The sequence below is a fragment of the Pleurodeles waltl genome, chromosome 9 (genome assembly GCF_031143425.1).
Source record: "Pleurodeles waltl isolate 20211129_DDA chromosome 9, aPleWal1.hap1.20221129, whole genome shotgun sequence".
In the NCBI taxonomy this organism is placed as follows: domain Eukaryota; kingdom Metazoa; phylum Chordata; class Amphibia; order Caudata; family Salamandridae; genus Pleurodeles; species Pleurodeles waltl.
In genome coordinates, this window is record NC_090448.1 from 738,079,619 (window position 1) to 738,101,594 (window position 21,976).

The window sequence follows — 21,976 nt, forward strand, 5'->3', positions numbered from 1 at the left end:
GTCAGAGAGATCCTTTGCTACTTTTAGTTTATGTTAAAATACTAATATAGAACAGTAAACTATTAACTGTCATCAAAGAGCTGCATGCAAACAGCAAGGTATAGATTAGAGTGTTATGATTTTGTCCCCAGCTTTTCATTTTTCTCATGATGCAAAAAGGGCTCATTTGGGTAGAAATGAATTCCTATTTTTAAAGAGAACCCCTAACCATGGTGTTGCATTTTAAATTCTGAGTTTGTGCTTTTCCAGAACAAGCACTTTTAAACTATACTGCCTACAAGTATGGATGACATGACTCATACACCTTGCAGTCCTCTATCTTCTGTAACATTTCCTATACACTGATTTGCACACGTAAGCTTGATTGCTTCTCTACTTGGACACCTTACCCTGTACTGGTACGAGTGATGCTACAGAAACGAATGAAATGCATCTGAGAGAGAGTGGCTATGGAGACTTGAGTGGCTCTTGTAAAGGGTGGTAGTGAGGGAATCCATGGTGGAGGTGGTCATAGGGGGGCGCCTACAATCATTGCCGCACTGGGCATCACCAGCGCTACAGTCAGGCCAATTTGCAGCAATTTAACGACCCATCTGCTCTGACCCATCATAGACCAATACTTTATTATGTTGGTGACATTATTCATGGATTTGGGCGTTTCTGGTGTAAACAGCAGATCAGCAGGATCAATCATGGCAGAGTTGACTGCATCTTTGATGCTGCTAAGTTGATAAAATAAGTTCTATAAAATGTATGTGATTACCAATAGCTTCCTTGCATACAGTGCTTAAACAATCAGTAGCAAAGCCAATAGGATGGGCTTATTGTAGGTGTATTGTATCTTTTGCATGCACTGCAGTGACAGAAGCTGCAATAACCCAGCCAAATGCAAGACTGGCTGCATCAATAGACCTAGTAGCAGGCATCAGAGGCTCTTTGCTATGCATGCATAAGTGGCTGTGGTACATAGCATTGGCAGTGCATTGCAAAACATGTATCTGTAGTAGGTAACAGTCATCAGCAGCTCCACATAGGGGATGCATCAGTTGGCCTATTAACAGTGGCTACTGTCAGTTAATGAACTAGTGGAGTCTAATACCAGGAGCCAGTGTAACATTGTAAAGGGTGCCAGTGACGCCATGCAGAACATGCATCAGGTGCCTATTAATGGGAATCCTAGGTCCTACATAATGCATGCATCAACTGATCTAATGAAGAATGCCATTGCCCCCCTCAATGCAATAGACAGCTGTGGTCCCACACAAAGAATACCCCAATGAGCCTATTAAGGAGTTTAGGTTGTCCTATTCAGTGATTATATTATTGTGCCTAGTAACCAGTAGCCTAGTGAAATGTATGCATCAATGAGAAAAGTAGGATGTGGGCCGTAAAAGCATTCATGAATGGGTCCCAGTACTTGTTGTGCTGCGCCGCGGCCGGGAATGCCACGCCCCTGCCATTCTGTATTTTACTCAAGGCCCCAAATTGGGCATGTGGCCTCGACGAGTTACAGGCGCAGCACGCCCTCACTACTTCTGTATTCTTCCCCCACGCACCCTCACTTACCTTATGATCTATTCTTCATTTTTCCCTTTCTTCTTCTTTCTTCGTTTTCTCCTGTATTTATGCTCTTTTCCAGCTGCCATGTTCTTTCTTCTTCCCAGCATGCCTTCTTTTTCCCGGCATGCCTTTGGAACCTTTTTTAACATGGTGTCTTTCTCTATATATTTTTATGATGTATTCCCAATCCAATATGGTGCCTTTTTACTTCCTGTTGTCACTTCCTTTTTTTGGGTATATAAGGTGTGTGATTCCTGTTCTTCTTGCGCTGCAACACTTCCTTTGTTGGTGATCTTCAGTCCTGCTTCTTTCTTTTCCAGTTATATTTTTCCTAGCCCGTTCCAGCTTTTTTCAGTACTAGTTTTTGTTGTCCTATTGTTCAGATTTATCTTTTTACTTTTGTTTTTGTTCCAGGGAGTTCCTGCTTAGAGGTTTTTTCCCTTTTGTTTTTTTTCCCTCTGGGACTCCGTCTGGAGGGCACGGACTGCTTTTGGCGTTCCCTCCATCAGCAGCACCGTGGCTACCAGAAAGGGCCGCCCCTACTTGGTTTAAGGCAGAACCTCCAAAAATCAAGACCTCTCTGCATTTCCAGAGGGCCACAGACATAAACAACGAGTAGTTTGTGACAGACTGCAGTACCAAACGAACCAGACTTCATCAGGCGGAATGGAAAATAGAACTTAACCAGTCACTACTCTTAACTATTCAACAACAAGCCCGGAAACTGCAACAATTAAGAAATTAAAATGTGGCTTTACGACAAGCCCTGGCATCCCGAACTACCGATGTTCCCACCATCTCTACTACTGCACCTCGTTCTCAGGAGACCCAAACAAGCTGCGAGAATGTTTTGATGCTCTGACTGTCTATTTTGCCTTTAGACCAACACAATTTGCGCAAGATAAAACAAAGGTTGGTTATCTCATCAGTGCCTTGTCTGATCCTGCCTTGGCCTGGGCGACTCTGTTAGTAGCCTTCAATAACCCAGTGCTGTCTGACTACTCAGATTTTGTGAGAACATTTAAACAAATGTTTGAACGCCCAGGATTGGAAGTGTCAGACGAAGAAGCGCTATTTGACATCCAACAAGGCGCCCAAGACGTTCTCCAATACATCACACGCTTCACACAATTGGCAGCTGAGACGTCATAGGTAAAACGTACTCTGGTGACTCTTTTTTGCAGAGGTCTACGAGAAGACATAAAAGACTAATTAGTACATTCTGCCAGAATAGATTATCTACAAGACTTGATAGATTTAGCGCTTTCTATAGAATATTGTCTCCAAGAACGTCGTCTATAAAAAAGAAAGAATCGTGGACCTTGTCAGTCAGGCAACCCATGTATCTTTGTCCATCGTCCTGAAAAAACTCGACCTGCATTAAAGGAGACAACGGAAGGAGAACCTATGCAAGTAGAGACTGCTCGTGGTCCTCTTTCTACTAGCGAATGTGAAGATAAACGAAGAAGAGGATTATGCCTATATTGTGGTGCTGCTGGCCATTTGCTCCACATGTGTCCAGTTCGTCCTATGAAGACCTCAGGAAACGCCCCTTCCCGTCCTCTGTGAGAAGGTAGGGGACGGGATCTTCTGTGATACCTTCCCTTAGTCCTTCCAAGGAAGATGCCACAGTCCTATTTTTGTTAACCTGTTACCCAGCAATTACCTGATGGTCGTGAAGAAAGGATCCTGGCATTATTAGACTGCCGAGCCAGTGGCGTTTGTATGGATGCGACCTGGGTTAAGAAACTACAAATTCCACAACTACCAAAAGACGTTCCAGAACAAGTGCATACTGTAGATGAATCCTTATTATCATCCGGTTCTGTCATCAATATCACTTCAATTCTAGGTATACACTTTGGAAAACATCAGGAACATGTCTCTTTTGATTTAATCTCATCTCCCAATCATACCATAATCCTAGGAATGCCTTGGTTTCTGAGACACAATCCATATATTAATTGGGAAACCAGAACCATTTCTCCATCTTCTAAATTCTCTCAAGATCATTGCTATGCTTCTGAAACTTATTGGTCCCTCGGTAAGATATTATCCTCAGAACAGGATTTAGGCCACTCTACAAACTCCATCCAAGGGGTACCTAGTCATTATCTGGATTTTATAGATGTGTTCCAAAAACCATCTAAACTAGTACTACTCCCACACAGAGACTACGATTGTAGCATTCTCCTGGAACCTGGAGCAGTTGTCCACTTTGGTAGAATGTATTCTGTTACAGAACCTGAAAAACAGTTACTCAAGGACTGTCTTCAAGAAAATCTACAGAGTGGTCTTATTACACCATCTGTGGGGGCTCCCCTCTTCTTCGTACCCAAAAAGACGAAAGATCTTCGTCCCTGTATAGACTTTCGTGGATTAAATAAAATCACCATAAAAGACCAATATCCACTACCCCTCATCGAATACATTTTGGAGGCTGTCAGAGGGGCACAGATGTTTACAAAATTAGACCTTCGTGGAGCATACCATCTTTTGCGAATTAAGGAAGGAGATGAGTGGAAAACTGCCTTTCGAACACCCTTTGGACATTATAAATATAAGGTAATGCCTTTTGGTTTAACAAATGCCCCCTCAGTTTTTCAAAGATTTATGGATTCGATATTCTCCGACTTACTAAATGACAGTTTGGAGATTTATTTGGATGATATCCTCATATATTCCAGATGCCCAGTACTCCATCCTGAACACGTAAAGCAAGTCTTAAACAGACTTAGGCAACCCCAGCTCTATTGTAAACCGGAGAAATGTGAATTTGATAAGACCGAGGTGAAATATTTAGGCTATCCAATCAATCAGATTGGTATCTCTATGGATCCAGAAAAAGTTCAGGCCATTCTAGATTGGCCATCTCCTTTCTTAGTCAAAGAAACTCAATGTTTCATAGGGCTGGCCAACTTCTACCATCAATTCATCCTGGACTTTGCTAAACAAACTAGTCAAATCACACAAACTCTCAAAAAAGAGAGTTTGTGAAACGGTTTCATCTGGATGGACATGGCTGAGACTGCTTTCCAAAACTTAAAACAGGCCTTCACCCAAGCACCAATACTAAGACATCCGGACACCAATAAACAATTCATAGTTGTTTCTGATGCTTCAGAAAGAGCTATCAGGGCAGCATTATTACAACAACAGGACGATGATGGATTAGAACATCCGATCTTTTATCTGTCCCATGTACTCTTTGATTCTGAGCAAAATTATTCAGTACTGGAAAGAGAACTCTTAGCTCTAAAAACAGCCTGTCAAGAACGGAGACAATTCCTCATGGGTTCAAAGGAACCGTTTGAAGTAAGAACTGACCATCGTAATTTGCAATGCTTACGAAATCTTCAGTGTCGGAACAGTCGGCAATCTCGTTGGGCATTTTTCTTTAGTCAATACGATTTCAATATTACCTATATTCCAGGTTCTCAAAATATTTTGGCTGATGTCTTATCTCTATGCTACCTGGACAGTTCTAATACCCCTTCACAATATCTACTTGAACCAGACAAAATAATTGGTGTAGTCCAGTCATTCCTTGATGAAGTACAGTCTGAATGCTCAACCCTCACAGAACCAAAACTATAGGATCTACGTCCCAAAGTACGCAAGAATAAAGAGTACTACTATCACAATGACACATTATTTCTACCTTCTAAGAAAGTGCAAGAAAATGCACTCCAAATGTGTCACGATTCCCCTCTAGCCGGTCATCGTGGTATTAAAGCCACGCAGGAATTGCTTCTCCGCTCTTTTTGGTGGCCTACACTGAAACAAGACGCTGAAAGATACCTGGAATCTTGTCCCATTTATGCCCAAGTGAAAGTACCCTGTACAAGGCCTTCAGGACTACTTCAACCATTACCAGTTCCACCGGCCCCCTGGCACACAATATTAAGGGTGTTATTACAACTTTGGAGGAGGTGTTAATCCGTCCCAAAAGTGACGGTAAAGTGACGGATATACCACCAGGCGTATTACGAGTCCATTATATCCTATGGAACTCGTAATACGGCTGGTGGTATATCCGTCACTTTACTGTCACTTTTGGGACGGATTAACACCTCCTCCAAAGTTGTAATACCCCCCTAAGTGATTTTATGTATTCTTTACCTCCATCAGCGGGAAAACGAGTTATAATGGTGTCAGTAGATTTGTTTACCAAAATGGCTCATCTTACCGCCTTGAAGAAGTTACCCACATCTCAAGAATTGAGCCACGCCCCTGCCATTCTATATTTTACTTGAGGCCCAAAATTGGGCATGGGGCCTCAACGAGTTATGGGCGGAGCACGCCCTCACTAGTTCTGTATTCTCCCCCCACACACCCTCACTTACCTTATGTTCTATCCTTCATTTTTTTCCTTTCTTCTTCTCATTTTTCTTCTTCACGGACTCCCTCAAAATATTGTGCTAGACAGGGGTCCTCAATACATATCACAGTTCTGGAAAAACTTTTGTAAAATCTTGAATATCAATATACAGTAGCTTTATCTTCTGGATTTCATCTCCAAACCAATGGGCAGACAGAACATCTGAATCAGGGATTCAAGCAATATCTTTGTTGGTTTTGTAATTCCACTCATAGCAACTGGAGCACATACCTACCCATTGTTGAGTTCTCTTACAACAATACCCTCCATAGTGCCTTTAAAGTCACTCCTTTTTTCTGCTCATATGGATTCCATCCCACATCTTTTCCTGCCACTCCTAAGACCTCTTCTACACTTCCTGCTACCACCTCTTTTTCCCAAAGACTACATAGAAATCAACATCTTATTCAGTCTAATCTATTATTCACTAAAAAACACATGAAAAGAATGGCCGATAAGAAACAATGTGAGGCTCCAGCTTATCAATTCCAAGATAAAGTCTGGCTTTCTTCCAGATTTTTGCCTCCACATCTTTCCCAAAATAAGTTTAAACCCTGTTACTATGGACCCTTTTGTATTCTTCAAAAAATCAATTCTGTATCTTTCCGTCTCCGTTTACCTAGAACGTGGAAAATCCATCCAGTGTTTCATGTCTCTCAATTGAAACCTTTTACACCTGATCCTTTTCTTCAACATCTCAGATGTCCTCCTCCTTTGTTGGTGAATAATGAACCCGAATATGAAGTACAAGAAAAATGTGACTCTCGCATATTCCGAAACCATCTCCAGTATCTCATTCATTGGAAAGGCTTTCCTCTTAGTGAATGTTCTTGGGATGATGCCTCTTCTGTTCACACCCCACTTTTGATCTGTCAGTTTTTTTGGCTGTTTCTGCACAAACCCGGGGCACGGCCGCGGTCCGCCGCGGCCGAGCGTGCCACGGCCTTGCCATTCTATATTTTACTCGAGGCCCAAAATTGGGCACGGGGCCTCGACGAGTTATGGGCGCAGCACGCCCTCACTAGTTCTGTATTCTCCCCCACACACACACCCTCACTTACCTTATGTTCTATCCTTCATTTTTTTCCTTTCTTCTTTTCTTCTTTCTTCGTTTACTCCTGTATTTATGCTCCTTTCCAGCTGCCATGTTCTTTCTTCTTCCCAGCATGCCTTCTTTTTACCTGCATGCCTTTGGAACCTTTTTTAACATGGTGTCTTTCTCTTTATACTTCTATGATGTATTCCCAATTCAATATGGTGCCTTTTTACTTGCTGTTGGTCACTTCCTGTTTTTGGGTATATAAGGTGTGTGATTCTTGTTCTTCTTGTGCTGCAACACTTCCTTTGGTGGTGATCTTCGCTCCTGCTTCTTTCTTTGCCAGTTATATTATTCCTAGCCTGTTTCAGCTTTTTTCAGTACAATTTTTTGTTGTCCTATTGTTCAGATTTACCCTTTTACTTTTGTTTTTGTTCCAGCAAGTTCCTGCTTAGAGGTTTTTTCCCTTTTGGTTTTTTTCCCTCTTGGACTCCGTCTGGAGGGCACGGACTGCTTTTGGCATTCCCTCCATCGGCAGCACCGTGGCTACCAGAAAGGGCCGCCCCTACTTGGGTCAAGGAAGAACCTGCAAAAATCAAGACCTCTCTGCAGTTTCAGTGGGCCACAGACATAGACGACGAGTAGTTTGTGACAGTAATGTGCACCAGTTGTCCCATGCAGTATATGCTTTGCTGATTGTAGTAACGGTGTCACTGACGCCTTGCTTTCATGCTTCAGTGGGCCAAGTAAAGGATGTTTGTTGCCTCAGATAGTGTATATATAAATGGGCCTTGTAAGAGGAATCAGTGGCTCCACATAGTGTACACATCAACAAGCCTAGTCATAAACATCGGTAGGCCCAAATAGAGCAGGCATCAATGTGTCCAGGAATAGGTGTCAGTGCCCTCACACAGTGATGCATCATTGAGCTTATTAAGGATGTAAGTGGCACCACAGGTGATGAATAACTGGGCTTAACAATGGCCATCAATGGCCCTACACAATATGTGTAGGAATGAGCAAATATTGAGCATTATTCAACCCAGAAAGTACTTGTATCAGGGGCCTGGAGACAGCCATTTGTGAGTGCCACACTAACATCCAATAATGGACCTAGAAATAGGTGACAGTCCCACACAATGTATATGCATTAAAGAGCCTACTAGGGGACATCAGTGGCAACATAAAGGGCATACATCAGTGGGCTTAGTCACATACATCAGTATCCTGAGTGCATGTATAGGGTATTGAGCATGCGCAATACGTAATCAGATTAAAGCATCAGCATAAAGTTAGGAGCATGAGTAATTGTCCAGCTGTGTTGTTGTGCTACGTCTTGTGTAATACAGATCTTGTTGGCTCACATGTACTGTAAACCCAATCTCAATGGGGCAATCCCTCGTTGGCATTGGAACATGGCCTCATGAAAATGATGGAAATATGTGCCTCTGTGCCGTATTAAAGACTCTGGCACAGAGGCAAAGGAGCTGTAAGGGTTTACGTACTGAGTCTATGCACGATACTATGTGTAGGGCACACAGAGATGGTCAGCAGAGGAGTAACTCTGAACCCTGCAGCCCTCACGGTGCTGGGGAGCTCGCAACTCTCAGAGTTTTCCATTCAGTCTGAAGTCTAGGATTATCAGTGGCATATGGGTGTATCAGTGTCCCCGCCTCACATTATGCAGTGGCCCCCCCAACAGTTTGCGTTACCCTGCTGCTGGTCTGTGCACCCTATTACAGTTAATGTGCTGCTCGCAGCACAGAGAATAACTCAGGTATTCCCTTGTGGCAGCACATTAGAAGAAGACAGACCAGCTGTTTGAAGCAATCAGTCTATCTTTCGCTTTGGAGGCAGTAACATGGTTTGCCTTTCACAGGGCGGCAGATATCCCCATGTAGGCTGGGGCAGCGAGGCATTCCATTGAACTGCAGGGGATACCTGTGAGGTCCCTTGCAACCCCTTTCCCACCATAGGGCGCACTGTGAGACGCCTCTTTGTGGTGCACAGTCAGTGTATACTCCAACAGTTCAGTTGCCTCTACTCTCATGTCTGTCCTGTTGCAGGCTTAGAGACAAAGGCCCTCATTACAACCCTGGCGGTTGGCGGAGAAGTGGCGGTCTTACCGCCAACAGGCTGGCGGTAAAAAAAATTTAATCGTGACCATGGCGGTTACTGCCACGGCCATCCGCCACTTCTCCGAACCGACCGCTAGGGCGGAGACGACCGCTGGGCTGGAGACTTCGGTCTCCAGCGCGGCGGCCATCACAAGACTGCCGGCGGTATCATGACCCGGCTGACCGCCATGGATTTCATGGGGTTGGGAACCGCCATGAAATCCATGGCGGTAAGCACTATCAGTGCCAGGGAATTCCTTCCCTGGCACTGATAGGGGTCTCCCCCACCCCCCACCCCCACCCGAGTCCTTCCCCAGCACCCCCCTGCCACCCCCCAAAGGTGGCAGGACCCCCCTCCCCACCCCCACCCCCAACATCACCATACAGACTCACACCCGACACGCATGCAGACACCATCAACACACATACTCGCACACACACCAACAAACATGCCAACATCCACACACACAGTCATACACGCACACCCACATTAAGACATACAAGCACACATCCATACAGACATACATACAGACAGACACGCACACATTTCCAAACACACAACACCCCTTGCATGCATACACGCACTCACACACCCCCTCTACATACTCACATGCACACCCCCATGCACGCACACAACACACAACGCCCCCCCACACCCTCCCCTATCGGACGATCAACTTACCTGGTCCGTTGATCCTCCGGGAGGGGACGGGATCCATGGGGGCTGCTCTGCTGCCAGCACCCCGTCAACAGAACACCGCCATGGCGAATCACGTAACGTGATTCGGTGGGCGGTGTTCTCTTGACGGGGCGGTGGAGGTGGAGCAACCTCCACTTCCCCGCTGACCGCCAGTATGGCTGCTGGCGGCTCTCCGTCCGGAAAAGGATGGAGGGCTGCCAGCAGTCATAATTCGCCGAGCGGAAAACTGCCAGCACTGGCGGTCTTCAGCACGGCGGTCCCTCGGCGGTCTTGTGAAAAGACCGCCGAGGTTGAAATGACCCCCAAAGTATTTTTACATTTGCATTGAGCCATGCCATCTTGCAAATGACGGAAGACCCACTTAGGCTTGTGCTAGCTCTACAAGTGCACCAGTACGATCTGTATTGCACAGGGGCTTGCACATGAGTCTGCGGCCCCTTGTATAGTACCAAAATCCCACAGGTTGCAGCAAGTGGACATACATGCCAATTGTACCCTGGGGCACAGTGCTATTGGTGCAACTGTAAGGAGCACTAAAAGCAGTTTTCACAGCAGATGCAATTTCTTCTGGTGTGATGGGCAGGTTTATGGTTTGACAAAATTAGTGGCAAATTATTGCGTGCAATATGGATACAATATTCAACAATAATTAGTGTGCTTCTTGCCCTGTGTAAGTTCATCCAAGAAACAGAGTAACCTAATACTAGCATGCAATTTGTTTACCCATGTCTTAGTCCAGAGTTTGATCATGATGTAGTCAGAGTAGAATAGTCAATGATCCAAGCAATTATTACAAGTACTTCATTATGTATGTAGTGTTAAAAAGTGTGATCAAAAGTAAAACCAAAGTTGAACTAAGGTACTGTAGTGGCATTAGAAGGTAATACAACACAACACTCCACATATTAACCTTTGTTATATCATGCCTTCAGGTTTCTAATTTTCGATTTATTGCAGCTTATTCTAAATGTATGGTTCATTCAAAATTGTTATTTGGTATTCAAGCTTAAATGCACAATACTGACGTCTTCCAGTTCACTTTTCATCCCGCATGGTTTATTGATTCTACATTTTTGGTGATCGAGGATTGCCAGGAGTTTCAATCATTGCCCTCCTCACCCTTGATACTGATCATTTCTGTGATCTGCAGGACACATCCAAGTACTAGCCAGGCTGACTCATCCTGCCATGATTCCGAGAATGATAAACTGAATACAATAAAATGATGAATGGTAAAACCCATTACTAACTGTACTTAGAAGAGGAATGAGTGGGATGAGAAATGGTATGTAAAAGCAATCTATTATTATTTTTTATTATTGATAGTACAAAATGCTCAGAGCTGGATTTATGCTGGTTGGAGGAAAAGCTCAAGTGTAACCTCTCAGTTAAGGCATGCCCCATTCTGCCAGGGCATGGCCCCTTATGTGATAGGCTTGTGGAGGTTTTTAGGGTTCCTATGAAGCTGACTGGGTGTGACACATGGGAACTACCTTGGCAAGATTCATTGAGCTTGTGAGCTTTCTGTGGATGCAGGCTTGAGTGCCACGTTGTGCAGACATGCAAGCTGTAGTAATTTGCTGACAGTTGATCCACGAATATGATGGCGAATGTGGGCACTAAGGAAGTAAGGAAGGAAAACTGAACTCTAGACACCAATGTAAGGTTCATGGCACTTACACTAATGTCCATCACTTGCACAGACATTTGTTCAAGAACAAGGCGAACTGAGTTCCTGTGTCATCTTTCCTGCTTAACCAAATATGGTTTCTTGCTTATATTTCTTATTTGTGCCACGTCCTTGCATCTTTTCTGATGCAACTTTTTATTATACTTTTAAATAGACCAATCCCCAGCAGTGGGAAATTGTTAATACCTGAAAAATAGAATTTAAATCCTACGTGCCTTTAAGTATTTTTATGATACCTTTGACATGTCTGTTGATTTTACACCCACAGGTGCTGTGTACATGGATCAGTGCACCATCCAGTCCTTCATACCTCTGTACCTCCTGGTCCAAGGAGTCATTTTTCTCATATTGGGAACACTTTTAGCAGTGTTTTTGATGAAACCTACAATGATAATTTTAGCTGCTGTCATGATGCTGAACATCTTCTGGTTTTGCTGGTTCATTTCAGGTAGCTTTCTTTTTTTCTATCTTTTGGGGACAGTCACAAGATGGGGAGGGCGTGAAGGGATGGCTGTCGCATATGATGCAAATTAAATTATATTAACGTAAATGGCCACCCACAAGATGGGAGACAAGGGAAAATTATGTCACATTCAGGTTGGCAGTTAAGCATGAAACTCCACACAAGAAAGAGTCAGACAAGAAATGAACATCACCCCGAAGGTAGCAAATGAGCATGAAATCTCACAAGATCGCATGAGAGTGTACTTTGCCACACAAAAGATGGCAGGTGAGTACAGAACACTACTACCATGGTTTTAGAATAGCATAACACACCATCCTGGAGGCAACAGGAAATAAAATATGATAATGTTATTGGCCATGTATAAATTGTATACCACAAACTTAATTGCCTCTTGGCGCTTATCAAAGGTTGTATGCCAGAAAAATGTATACCAAAACACTGTTTGACATTAATGTTGTGTCCTAAATATTATTTACAAAATGATTGTCCACTTGGGCGTAATTTCCCGTACACCACATCGGGGCCATCATTTTGTAGACAATATTTAGAACATAATATTTATTTCAGACTATATTCTCGCACCACCTCCTTATAAAATGTATCTAAGTGATGCTAGCCAATTTCAAAATGGCTCACATTTTAATCAGTAGAGATAGATGCACAATTTAAAAGCAATCATCGAGGTCTAACTTCATTTACCACTAACGTTGAGGCTAAGATGAAATTGTCAACCTGATGCTTGCAGCAGTTCTCAAGTTGATAGGTGAAGTGTACGGGTAGCACAAAAGTGAGGGGGGATAGCGTTTGAATAAATCTTAACCATAGGGAAGCTCTCTAGGTAGCATTCAATGCCCCAGCTTTTAGCTTGCATGTGCCATTACAGAAAAGCATCACCCATATGCAAGTCAGTTTTGACATCAACCCAAAAGGCACGTCCAGCTGGATCAGCTTGGCTCAGTGGCGGCCGATGACCCTCAACATGGGAGGGTCGTCAAGCTGCAGTCCTGTGACAAGCACAGTAAAAACCACACAATACCCTTAGCTCAGATTTCAAAGCTCGTAATCATGGCTCGTTATTATAACGGGCTGTGACGAGAACTCTGGAATTAAAGCTGAAGGCAGTGTGAGTTTCTCATTGTGCCTGTCAGTGGGCTAAAAAAAGAAGAAAAAAAAGGCACTTACCAACTCTCCTTGTCCTCGTTTCTCACTTCCTGGAGCCTCAGGCACTTCCCCTCTCCAAATCCTGATGCTGCTTTCATGCTGCAGATGAGCAGCGCCAGGATTGGCTGGAGTGGGGTGCCTCGACGCTCCAGAAGGCACAGGGGGTCTGTGCCTGCTCTCCAGTCAGCTGTCTGAGACAGAAGACTGGAGAGGCTTACACTGCGCATGTGAGGTTGGCCGGCACAAGACAGCCGGCCAAACTGCCATGCACAGTGGAAACTGTGGGAGTGAGCGCTATTCCCCTGCTGCCAGTCAAACACTTCTTGGGCTGGGAACAGAGAAAAATAAAATGGCAATTCATTGTATTACCATTTTATTTGTTCACGTTTGCTGCACTGGCAGCAGGGGATCAGCACTCATCTGCCCCAAAGTGGGGGAACCTCTGGCTTGGCTACATCTCTGAATGGAAACACAAGCAAATCTGGATGAGTTTTCTCTTTGGCATCATCTGTGAGGTCAGGAAAATATTTATTTTGACCATAATCTTTAAGCATCATAAAAAAAATTCTCATTAAAAAACACATTATTAATTTATGAAAACAGTTAAAGTCACATTATAGAAACTAAACAGAATATGTATACATTCCATAAAATAATTTAAAAACCCCTATTAAAACTCAGATAAAATACTTTAGCGGCAACCGCAAATCTTCCCAGGGGGCAAGTCACATCCAAAAAACGCATTTTAATGTATTGCACAATTGCGTGCCTCCATTCATAAATACCATATTTAGGTAAGAATGTGTTTAAAATATCTTTCCGAATTGTCTGCAATTTTAAACTATCTAGAACGATGTGCGGGCTATTTCACTTTACCAGTAACCCACAATTGCATTTTCCATCCTCATCCTTTATTGCTGACTTTACTTTATTACGACCATGGCATTGATTTAGGCCAATTCCTGGTCATAAAATATCCATTTTCAGGCTGGAATTAGGCAAAGTACAATATAGGGAACCCAAGCTTCGTTCTGCCAGGACATTAGCATAATTTGAACAGAAGGTTTCCTATGCAAGTACTGCATGTCCTGTTCAATGGCTTTATTTTTTACCACGGCGCGGAGTGGGCCATTGTAATCCCTATCTGGAAATTTGTATTTGTTAAATTTAAACCTAGTATCCTACATATTTCAACCATGCTTCTTTTGGCACTGTTGGCCCACTTCAACGGAATTGCGAAGGAAGCATAGCCATGTGTGCAGCCAATACAGGTCTTAGAGACTCCATAGCATTTATTAAATTTTTAAAGGTCTCTTATTGACACCGATGTTCTCCCTTTAAGCGTCTCAATATGTTCTTTCCATGTTAAACTCTTCTCAAACCAGATTTCTAGGTACTTATACAGGGAGTGCAGAATTATTAGTCAAGTTGTATTTTTGAGGATTAATTTTATTATTGAACAACAACCATGTTCTCAATGAACCCAAAAAACTCATTAATATCAAAGCTGAATATTTTTGGAAGTAGTTTTTAGTTTGTTTTTAGTTTTAGCTATGTTAGGGGGATATCTGTGTGTGCAGGTGACTATTACTGTGCATAATTATTAGGCAACTTAACAAAAAAAAAAATATACCCATTTCAATTATTTATTATCACCAGTGAAACCAATATAACATCTCAACATTCACAAATATACATTTCTGACATTCAAAAACAAAACAAAAACAAATCAGTGACCAATATAGCCACCTTTCTTTGCAAAGACACTCAAAAGCCTGCCATCCATGGATTCTGTCAGTGTTTTGATCTGTTCACCATCAACATTGCGTGCAGCAGCAACCACAGCCTCCCAGACACTGTTCAGAGAGGTGTACTGTTTTCCCTCCTTGTAAATCTCACATTTGATGATGGACCACAGGTTCTCAATGGGGTTCAGATCAGGTGAACAAGGAGGCCATGTCATTAGATTTCCTTCTTTTATACCCTTTCTTGCCAGCCACGCTGTGGAGTACTTGGACGCGTGTGATGGAGCATTGTCCTGCATGAAAACCATGTTTTTCTTGAAGGATGCAGACTTCTTCCTGTACCACTGCTTGAAGAAGGTGTCTTCCAGGAACTGGCAGTAGGACTGGGAGTTGAGCTTGACTCCATCCTCAACCCGAAAAGGCCCCACAAGCTCATCTTTGATGATACCAGCCCAAACCAGTACTCCACCTCCACCTTGCTGGCGTCTGAGTCGGACTGGAGCTCTCTGCCCTTTACCAATCCAGCCACGGGCCCATCCATCTGGCCCATCAAGACTCACTCTCATTTCATCAGTCCATAAAACCTTAGAAAAATCAGTCTTGAGATATTTCTTGGCCCAGTCTTGACGTTTCAGCTTGTGTGTCTTGTTCAGTGGTGGTCGTCTTTCAGCCTTTCTTACCTTGGCCATGTCTCTGAGTATTGCACACCTTGTGCTTTTGGGCACTCCAGTGATGTTGCAGCTCTGAAATATGGCCAAACTGGTGGCAAGTGGCATCGTGGCAGCTGCACGCTTGACTTTTCTCAGTTCATGGGCAGTTATTTTGCGCCTTGGTTTTTCCACACGCTTCTTGCGACCCTGTTGACTATTTTGAATGAAACGCTTGATTGTTCGATGATCACGCTTCAGAAGCTTTGCAATTTTAAGAGTGCTGCATCCCTCTGCAAGATATCTCACTATTTTTGACTTTTCTGAGCCTGTCAAGTCCTTCTTTTGACCCATTTTGCCAAAGGAAAGGAAGTTGCCTAATAATTATGCACACCTGATATAGGGTGTTGATGTCATTAGACCACACCCCTTCTCATTACAGAGATGCACATCACCTAATATGCTTAATTGGTAGTAGGCTTTCGAGCCTATACAGCTTGGAGTAAGACAACATGCATAAAGAGGATGATGTGGTCAAAATACTCATTTGCCTAATAATTCTGCACTCCCTGTACTTACCTACTGTTTCTAATTTATTGGGCCCCAGGTAGCATTCAAATTTTGCATGTTTTTTCCCAGAATCCCAACACCTTAGTCTTATCAATGATTATCGTTAGCTTTTTCGTATTACAGTACTCTAGAAACTTATTCAATTTGTTTTGCAGTTCTGTTTGCGTCATATCCATTATGAATAAATCATCTGTATATAAAAGGCATGCTATATGAGTACCACGCGCTGATGGTCTGAGGCCCTTTGATGTGGCTGGTATTCCCACCCAGTAGGTCTGCGATAAACAGAGAAAAGAGCAGGGGGCCCACAACACACCCCTGACATAGCCATTCCTGATTGGGATTTACAGGTCAGTCTTCCTTCTAAGTCTATGATTGACTGGACCCAATTCTGTGAATGCAAACTCTGTATAACAGTAAGAAGACTTAGTGGAATTTTTATTTGAGTCAGCATTTCCCATAGACATACCCGATATACTGAATCAAATGCTGCACGGGAGTCAACGAAACAGCAAAAGAAGTTGCCCCTTTGCTCCAGAGCCTTCCTTGCGAGTGACCACAAGCTGAAACAATGGTCTATCATAGAGTGTCCTTCCTTAGATCCCCCTTGTTCTAGCGGGACTGTGTTATGGAGTTCTACCCATCTACCCATAGTATTTCACCCACATCAAGAAGGTTTATTAGTCTTTAATTTTTAGGATTTTTTTGTATCTTCTTTCTTATGCATTGGTCTTATGATTGAGCCCTTCCAGTTTTCAGGGACCTTGCCTGTAGATAGGAATCCCTGGAATGCCAATGGAATTTCGCCCACCAGTCAGCTTAAATGTTAATTAAGACAGAAGGTAGACTGTCTGGGCCAGCCACTCTTGTTAATTTCAAGGCCATTATGATATCTTTGGTATTTTGCAGGGAGAAATTGCCTTTAATCTCAACATCTATATCAGTCCAAACCATCTTGTTCTACTCCGCACAGCCTGCACCCATACATTTCAAAGTATTTAGCCCATGCTCCTCTTGCACTACCCAATTTAAAGAACCATTCTTCTTTCCACAACCCTGCTGAGCTTCCAAAACATTTTTCAATTTTTTGTTGCGATGCATTCTGACATTTTTCCAGCAGCTCTCTTTGTAAGCTCTTTTCCTGTCATTTATCATTTCTTATATTTTCTCTTGATGTTCTGGAGGGTTGTATACCTTTTGTGATCATATTTTACTATGAGGTTCCTCCTCTCCTTCCTTATGAGGCTTTTTATATGTCTGCAATCTCCATCAAACCAATCATTCTCTTTTCTAGCATCTTCTGGGTCCTTTTTCTACTTACCCCTATTTACCTTTAATTCCATATTTAAACATTATACCACTTGAAGGATTATTTTATCATACCACACCATGCTATTGTTCGAAGCTAATGACATATATCTTGGCTTTGTTGAAATTTAGCCAGTTTTTCCAATTGTTTCTCATTGATCATGGTAGACAGACGTTTAGGATATTGTACCTCTACAGGGAAGTCTGATTCCCTGTCTGGACCCTCCTCTATCAAGATTTACAATTGCAGGGGATAGTGAACATTAAACTCAATATGCCTAAATTCAAATATTTTGATCTTTTCAAAGAACCAAGCATGCATAAAAATATAATAAATCGGGCAGAACTGTGTTCAATTAAAACGTCAGTCAGTCTGAGTTCATACGCTCATTTAAACAGAACATCCCCATTGCCCACAGAAAATTCACACGAGCTTCTTCACGCGTTGCCATTTTACATGCTGGAAATCTGGAAATGTTAATATTATATGCTGCTCATATTTCTTTAAAGCAGGGTTCTGAATTGTTTGGATTCAATCTGTGATTAAAGTCTCCCATCAACAGGATCATGTCCTCCTGATAGTTTGTACATATCCAGTCAACATCTTCCTTACATCTTCTTAACTCTCTTCCATACTCTTCCATATTCCTCACTTGGATGTATACATTAATTATTGTCATACAGTTGTATCTTGGGTCTACCACATATAGATGTACTCAACTGGCCACTATGCAGTTACAGCTTACTTTTACCATTGTTATCTTTCTTGCTGCCCTAATGGATATGAGTTAACAGACCCCTAGATTGGTGCCCCTGACCCCCATTCTTAGCAGTTTTATTCACCTGCAAGAATCCATCTGCAGCTGGAAGTTTGTTGCACTGCCAGGTTTCTTGTAAACATAGAATCTCGTAAATATCCAGCCAATCTTTAAACACTTCTACCCTCAATATTTTTTGAAAACCTCAAGATATTCCAGGATGGGATCCTTAGGCTGTGTGACCTCTCTTCATCCTAGTCTATATGGGTCAACCAGCTGGCCTCTTTTGTAGCTGATGTAGCCTGCTCCAGGGCATAACTACCTTTGCTAATGACTTCCGTACATTCTGTGCTTCGAGGTGAGACTGTTACTTTTAATGCACTGTTGTTGCTGCTTTCTATGTATCTCTTAATCATAGACCCCTGTTCATCAAGGATGACTTGCCCTAAGCGTAGTCTTGTGGTACTTGAGAAAGAGTTTGTTGTGGTTTACAACTTCTAGGATGTCACTTTCAGAAACAAATATGATACCCTCTTTTAGCACCTTAGCTTCCACTTTCTCCAGTGCTTTCTTTACAATTTCCATAAGCAGTAATACTTTTGTTACCCTGGTACCCTTTGTGTCGCTTGTGAATCCTACTTTCCTTAGATCTTTCGATTATATAACCTTCAGGTATGGGCATTTTGAAAGGGCGAATAGTATTTGTGAACGGTTCTGCTGGACACATTTTCTTGCTTTTTCTTCCTTTGCAAGAGCTCTAATTATACCCATAAATTCTTTCCATCTCCTCCATTCTCTATCTGTGTTCTATCACATTACCCTTCTTCCCATTGTTACCTTCTTCTTTACTAATATCTGTGTTTTGGTTTACCCATCCTTGTTTGCATGTCCTTGCCCTTTTTTTACTTAATTTCCTTGTTTGCCAACAGAACCGATCCCCTTCTTCCTTAGCGATGGATGATCATCCCCCAAGCCTGCCTTTATTCCTTCTTTTTCCAAGGCCATATTATTGGGCCCCCTTGTATGCACCTTGGAGGTATCTTCTTAGGGATTTTTATGGTATGCATTCCCATAACTGATACTTTTAGGGTCACTTTCTCCTTCTTTCCATCCAGTACCCCCCTACTTCGACCTTTTCTTAGCCTCTTTGTATGAGGTATGTACTCTCTATACATTTTGGGCTCATCCCAATTTTTTATCATCATTGGGTGTCCAGAAACATATACTCTTGTTGCCTTTTCCTCTTTAGGCATAGCTGCTCCTGCCTGCTCCTGTGATTCGTGGGCCATATGTTTCCTGTTTTGCTCTACAGGCCTTCCTACAATTGGCATATGATCTTTTATTTGGTTTACCTCCAAGGCAATAGACTGAAGCTAAGATTTAGGTGATTTCAAAATATCATTATTATTTACCACTGTCACCTCAAAGACTCCTTGCAAGATTTGTTTGTATGATTAACATTATATCCAGCATAGAGGCTGAGGCAGAGGCTGAAAATTCTAGACTTAAGGTAGAGTGATGGCCAGACCTTCCAACTTCTTCCTTTGACAACCCCAGACTCTGATACAGTATATCGAAGGGTGCTTCCCTAGACTGGCCCCTTATCCCCAACTTCATCCCTCATGCACCCTACCATATAATCTTGTGAAGTCATATTATCCAGTAAGGAGAACAACCATGTGGAGAAAGACAATCAGGTTCTGGCAAAGGTTGATTGCCTAAAAACAACAAGTGATGGACGGAATGCTGAACATTGTCAAACACTCACCCCCAGTCATAGATCTGGGTTTAATCCATCGTTCTTTTGCTCACCATGCCACCCCAGTTTGGACCCAGCCATATGCAAATCAGTCTTGACCCTGTTCCTCATGGGAACAGTCCAGACCGAACTGCCAAGCCAGGTCCTCACTGGACCGGAAACAAGCATCCTGGGACCGGTTTCGTGGTTCAAAGTAAAAACAACAAGTGATGGACGGAATGCTGAACATTGTCAAACACTCACCCCCAGTCATAGATCTGGGTTTAATCCATCGTTCTTTTGCTCACCATTCCACCCCAGTTTGGACCCAGCCATATGCAAATCAGTCTTGACCCTGTTCCTCATGGGAACAGTCCAGACCGAACTGCCAAGCCAGGTCCTCACTGGACCGGAAACAAGCATCCTGGGACCGGTTTCGGGGTTTCACCCCTCATCAGCCAGGCTAGCTTGAATCCAGTGGCATGGGAAGCACGGGACCCACGTCTGGGCATACCCTTCCCACTTAGGGTGACAAAGCAAAAACAACAAGTGATGGACGGAATGCTGAACATTGTCAAACACTCACCCCCAGTCATAGATCTGGGTTTAATCCATCGTTCTTTTGCTCACCATGCCACCCCAGTTTGGACCCAGCCATATGCAAATCAGTCTTGACCCTGTTCCTCATGGGAACAGTCCAGACCGAACTGCCAAGCCAGGTCCTCACTGGACCAGAAACAAGCATCCTGGGACCGGTTTCGGGGTTTCACCCCTCATCAGCCAGGCTAGCTTGAATCCAGTGGCATGGGAAGCACGGGACCCACGTCTGGGCATACCCTTCCCACTTAGGGCGACAAAGCAAAAACAACAAGTGATGGACGGAATGCTGAACATTGTCAAACACTCACCCCTAGTCATAGATCTGGGTTTAATCCATCGTTCTTTTGCTCACCATGCCACCCCAGTTTGGACCCAGCCATATGCAAATCAGTCTTGACCCTGTTCCTCATGGGAACAGTCCAGACCGAACTGCCAAGCCAGGTCCTCACTGGACCGGAAACAAGCATCCTGGGACCGGTTTCGGGGTTTCACCCCTCATCAGCCAGGCTAGCTTGAATTCAGTGGCATGGGAAGTACGGGGCCCACGTCTGGGCATACCCTTCCCACTTAGGGCGACAAAGCAAAAACAACAAGTGATGGACGGAATGCTGAACATTGTCAAACACTCACCCCCAGTCATAGATCTGGGTTTAATCCATCGTTCTTTTGCTCACCATGCCACCCCAGTTTGGACCCAGCCATATGCAAATCAGTCTTGACCCTGTTCCTCATAGGAACAGTCCAGACCGAACTGCCAAGCCAGGTCCTCACTGGGCCGGAAACAAGCATCCTGGGACCGGTTTCGGGGTTTCACCCCTCATCAGCCAGGCTAGCTTGAATCCAGTGGCTAGGGCGACAAAGCAAAAACAACAAGTGATGGACGGAATGCTGAACATTGTCAAACACTCACCCCCAGTCATAGATCTGGGTTTAATCCATCGTTCTTTTGCTCACCATGCCACCCCAGTTTGGACCCAGCCATATGCAAATCAGTCTTGACCCTGTTCCTCATGGGAACAGTCCAGACCGAACTGCCAAGCCAGGTCCTCACTGGACCGGAAACAAGCATCCTGGGACCGGTTTCGGGGTTTCACCCCTCATCAGCCAGGCTAGCTTGAATCCAGTGGCATGGGAAGCACGGGACCCACGTCTGGGCATACCCTTCCCACTTAGGGCGACAAAGCAAAAACAACAAGTGATGGACGGAATGCTGAACATTGTCAAACACTCACCCCCAGTCATAGATCTGGGTTTAATCCATCGTTCTTTTGCTCACCATGCCACCCCAGTTTGGACGGAGCCATATGCAAATCAGTTATGATTGCCTTCCATAAAGTCTGAGTTTTAACACAGATCAAAAGACTGCAAATTTTCATTCCTTATATCACTGTCACTCATGTGTCTCTCTCTAGAGTGTGTCACGCCCACCTGTGCCCGCGATTTTTTAGTCTTTAATTGACTTGGATACTGATAGTCCTTCTGCCACCCTTATCGGTGAA

The 21,976-nt window shown here is 43.6% G+C and overlaps 1 protein-coding gene across 1 annotated transcript in view; it reads left to right on the forward strand.

Annotated features, from left to right (window-relative positions):
* LOC138259894 (transmembrane protein 272-like) overlaps positions 1 to 21,976 on the forward strand; it is a 424,789-nt gene that overhangs the window by 369,944 nt on the left and 32,869 nt on the right. The window contains exon 6 of the mRNA XM_069207851.1: positions 11,753 to 11,932. Coding sequence (XP_069063952.1) covers positions 11,753 to 11,932 — 180 coding nt within the window. The remainder of the gene's footprint in view (positions 1 to 11,752; positions 11,933 to 21,976) is intronic.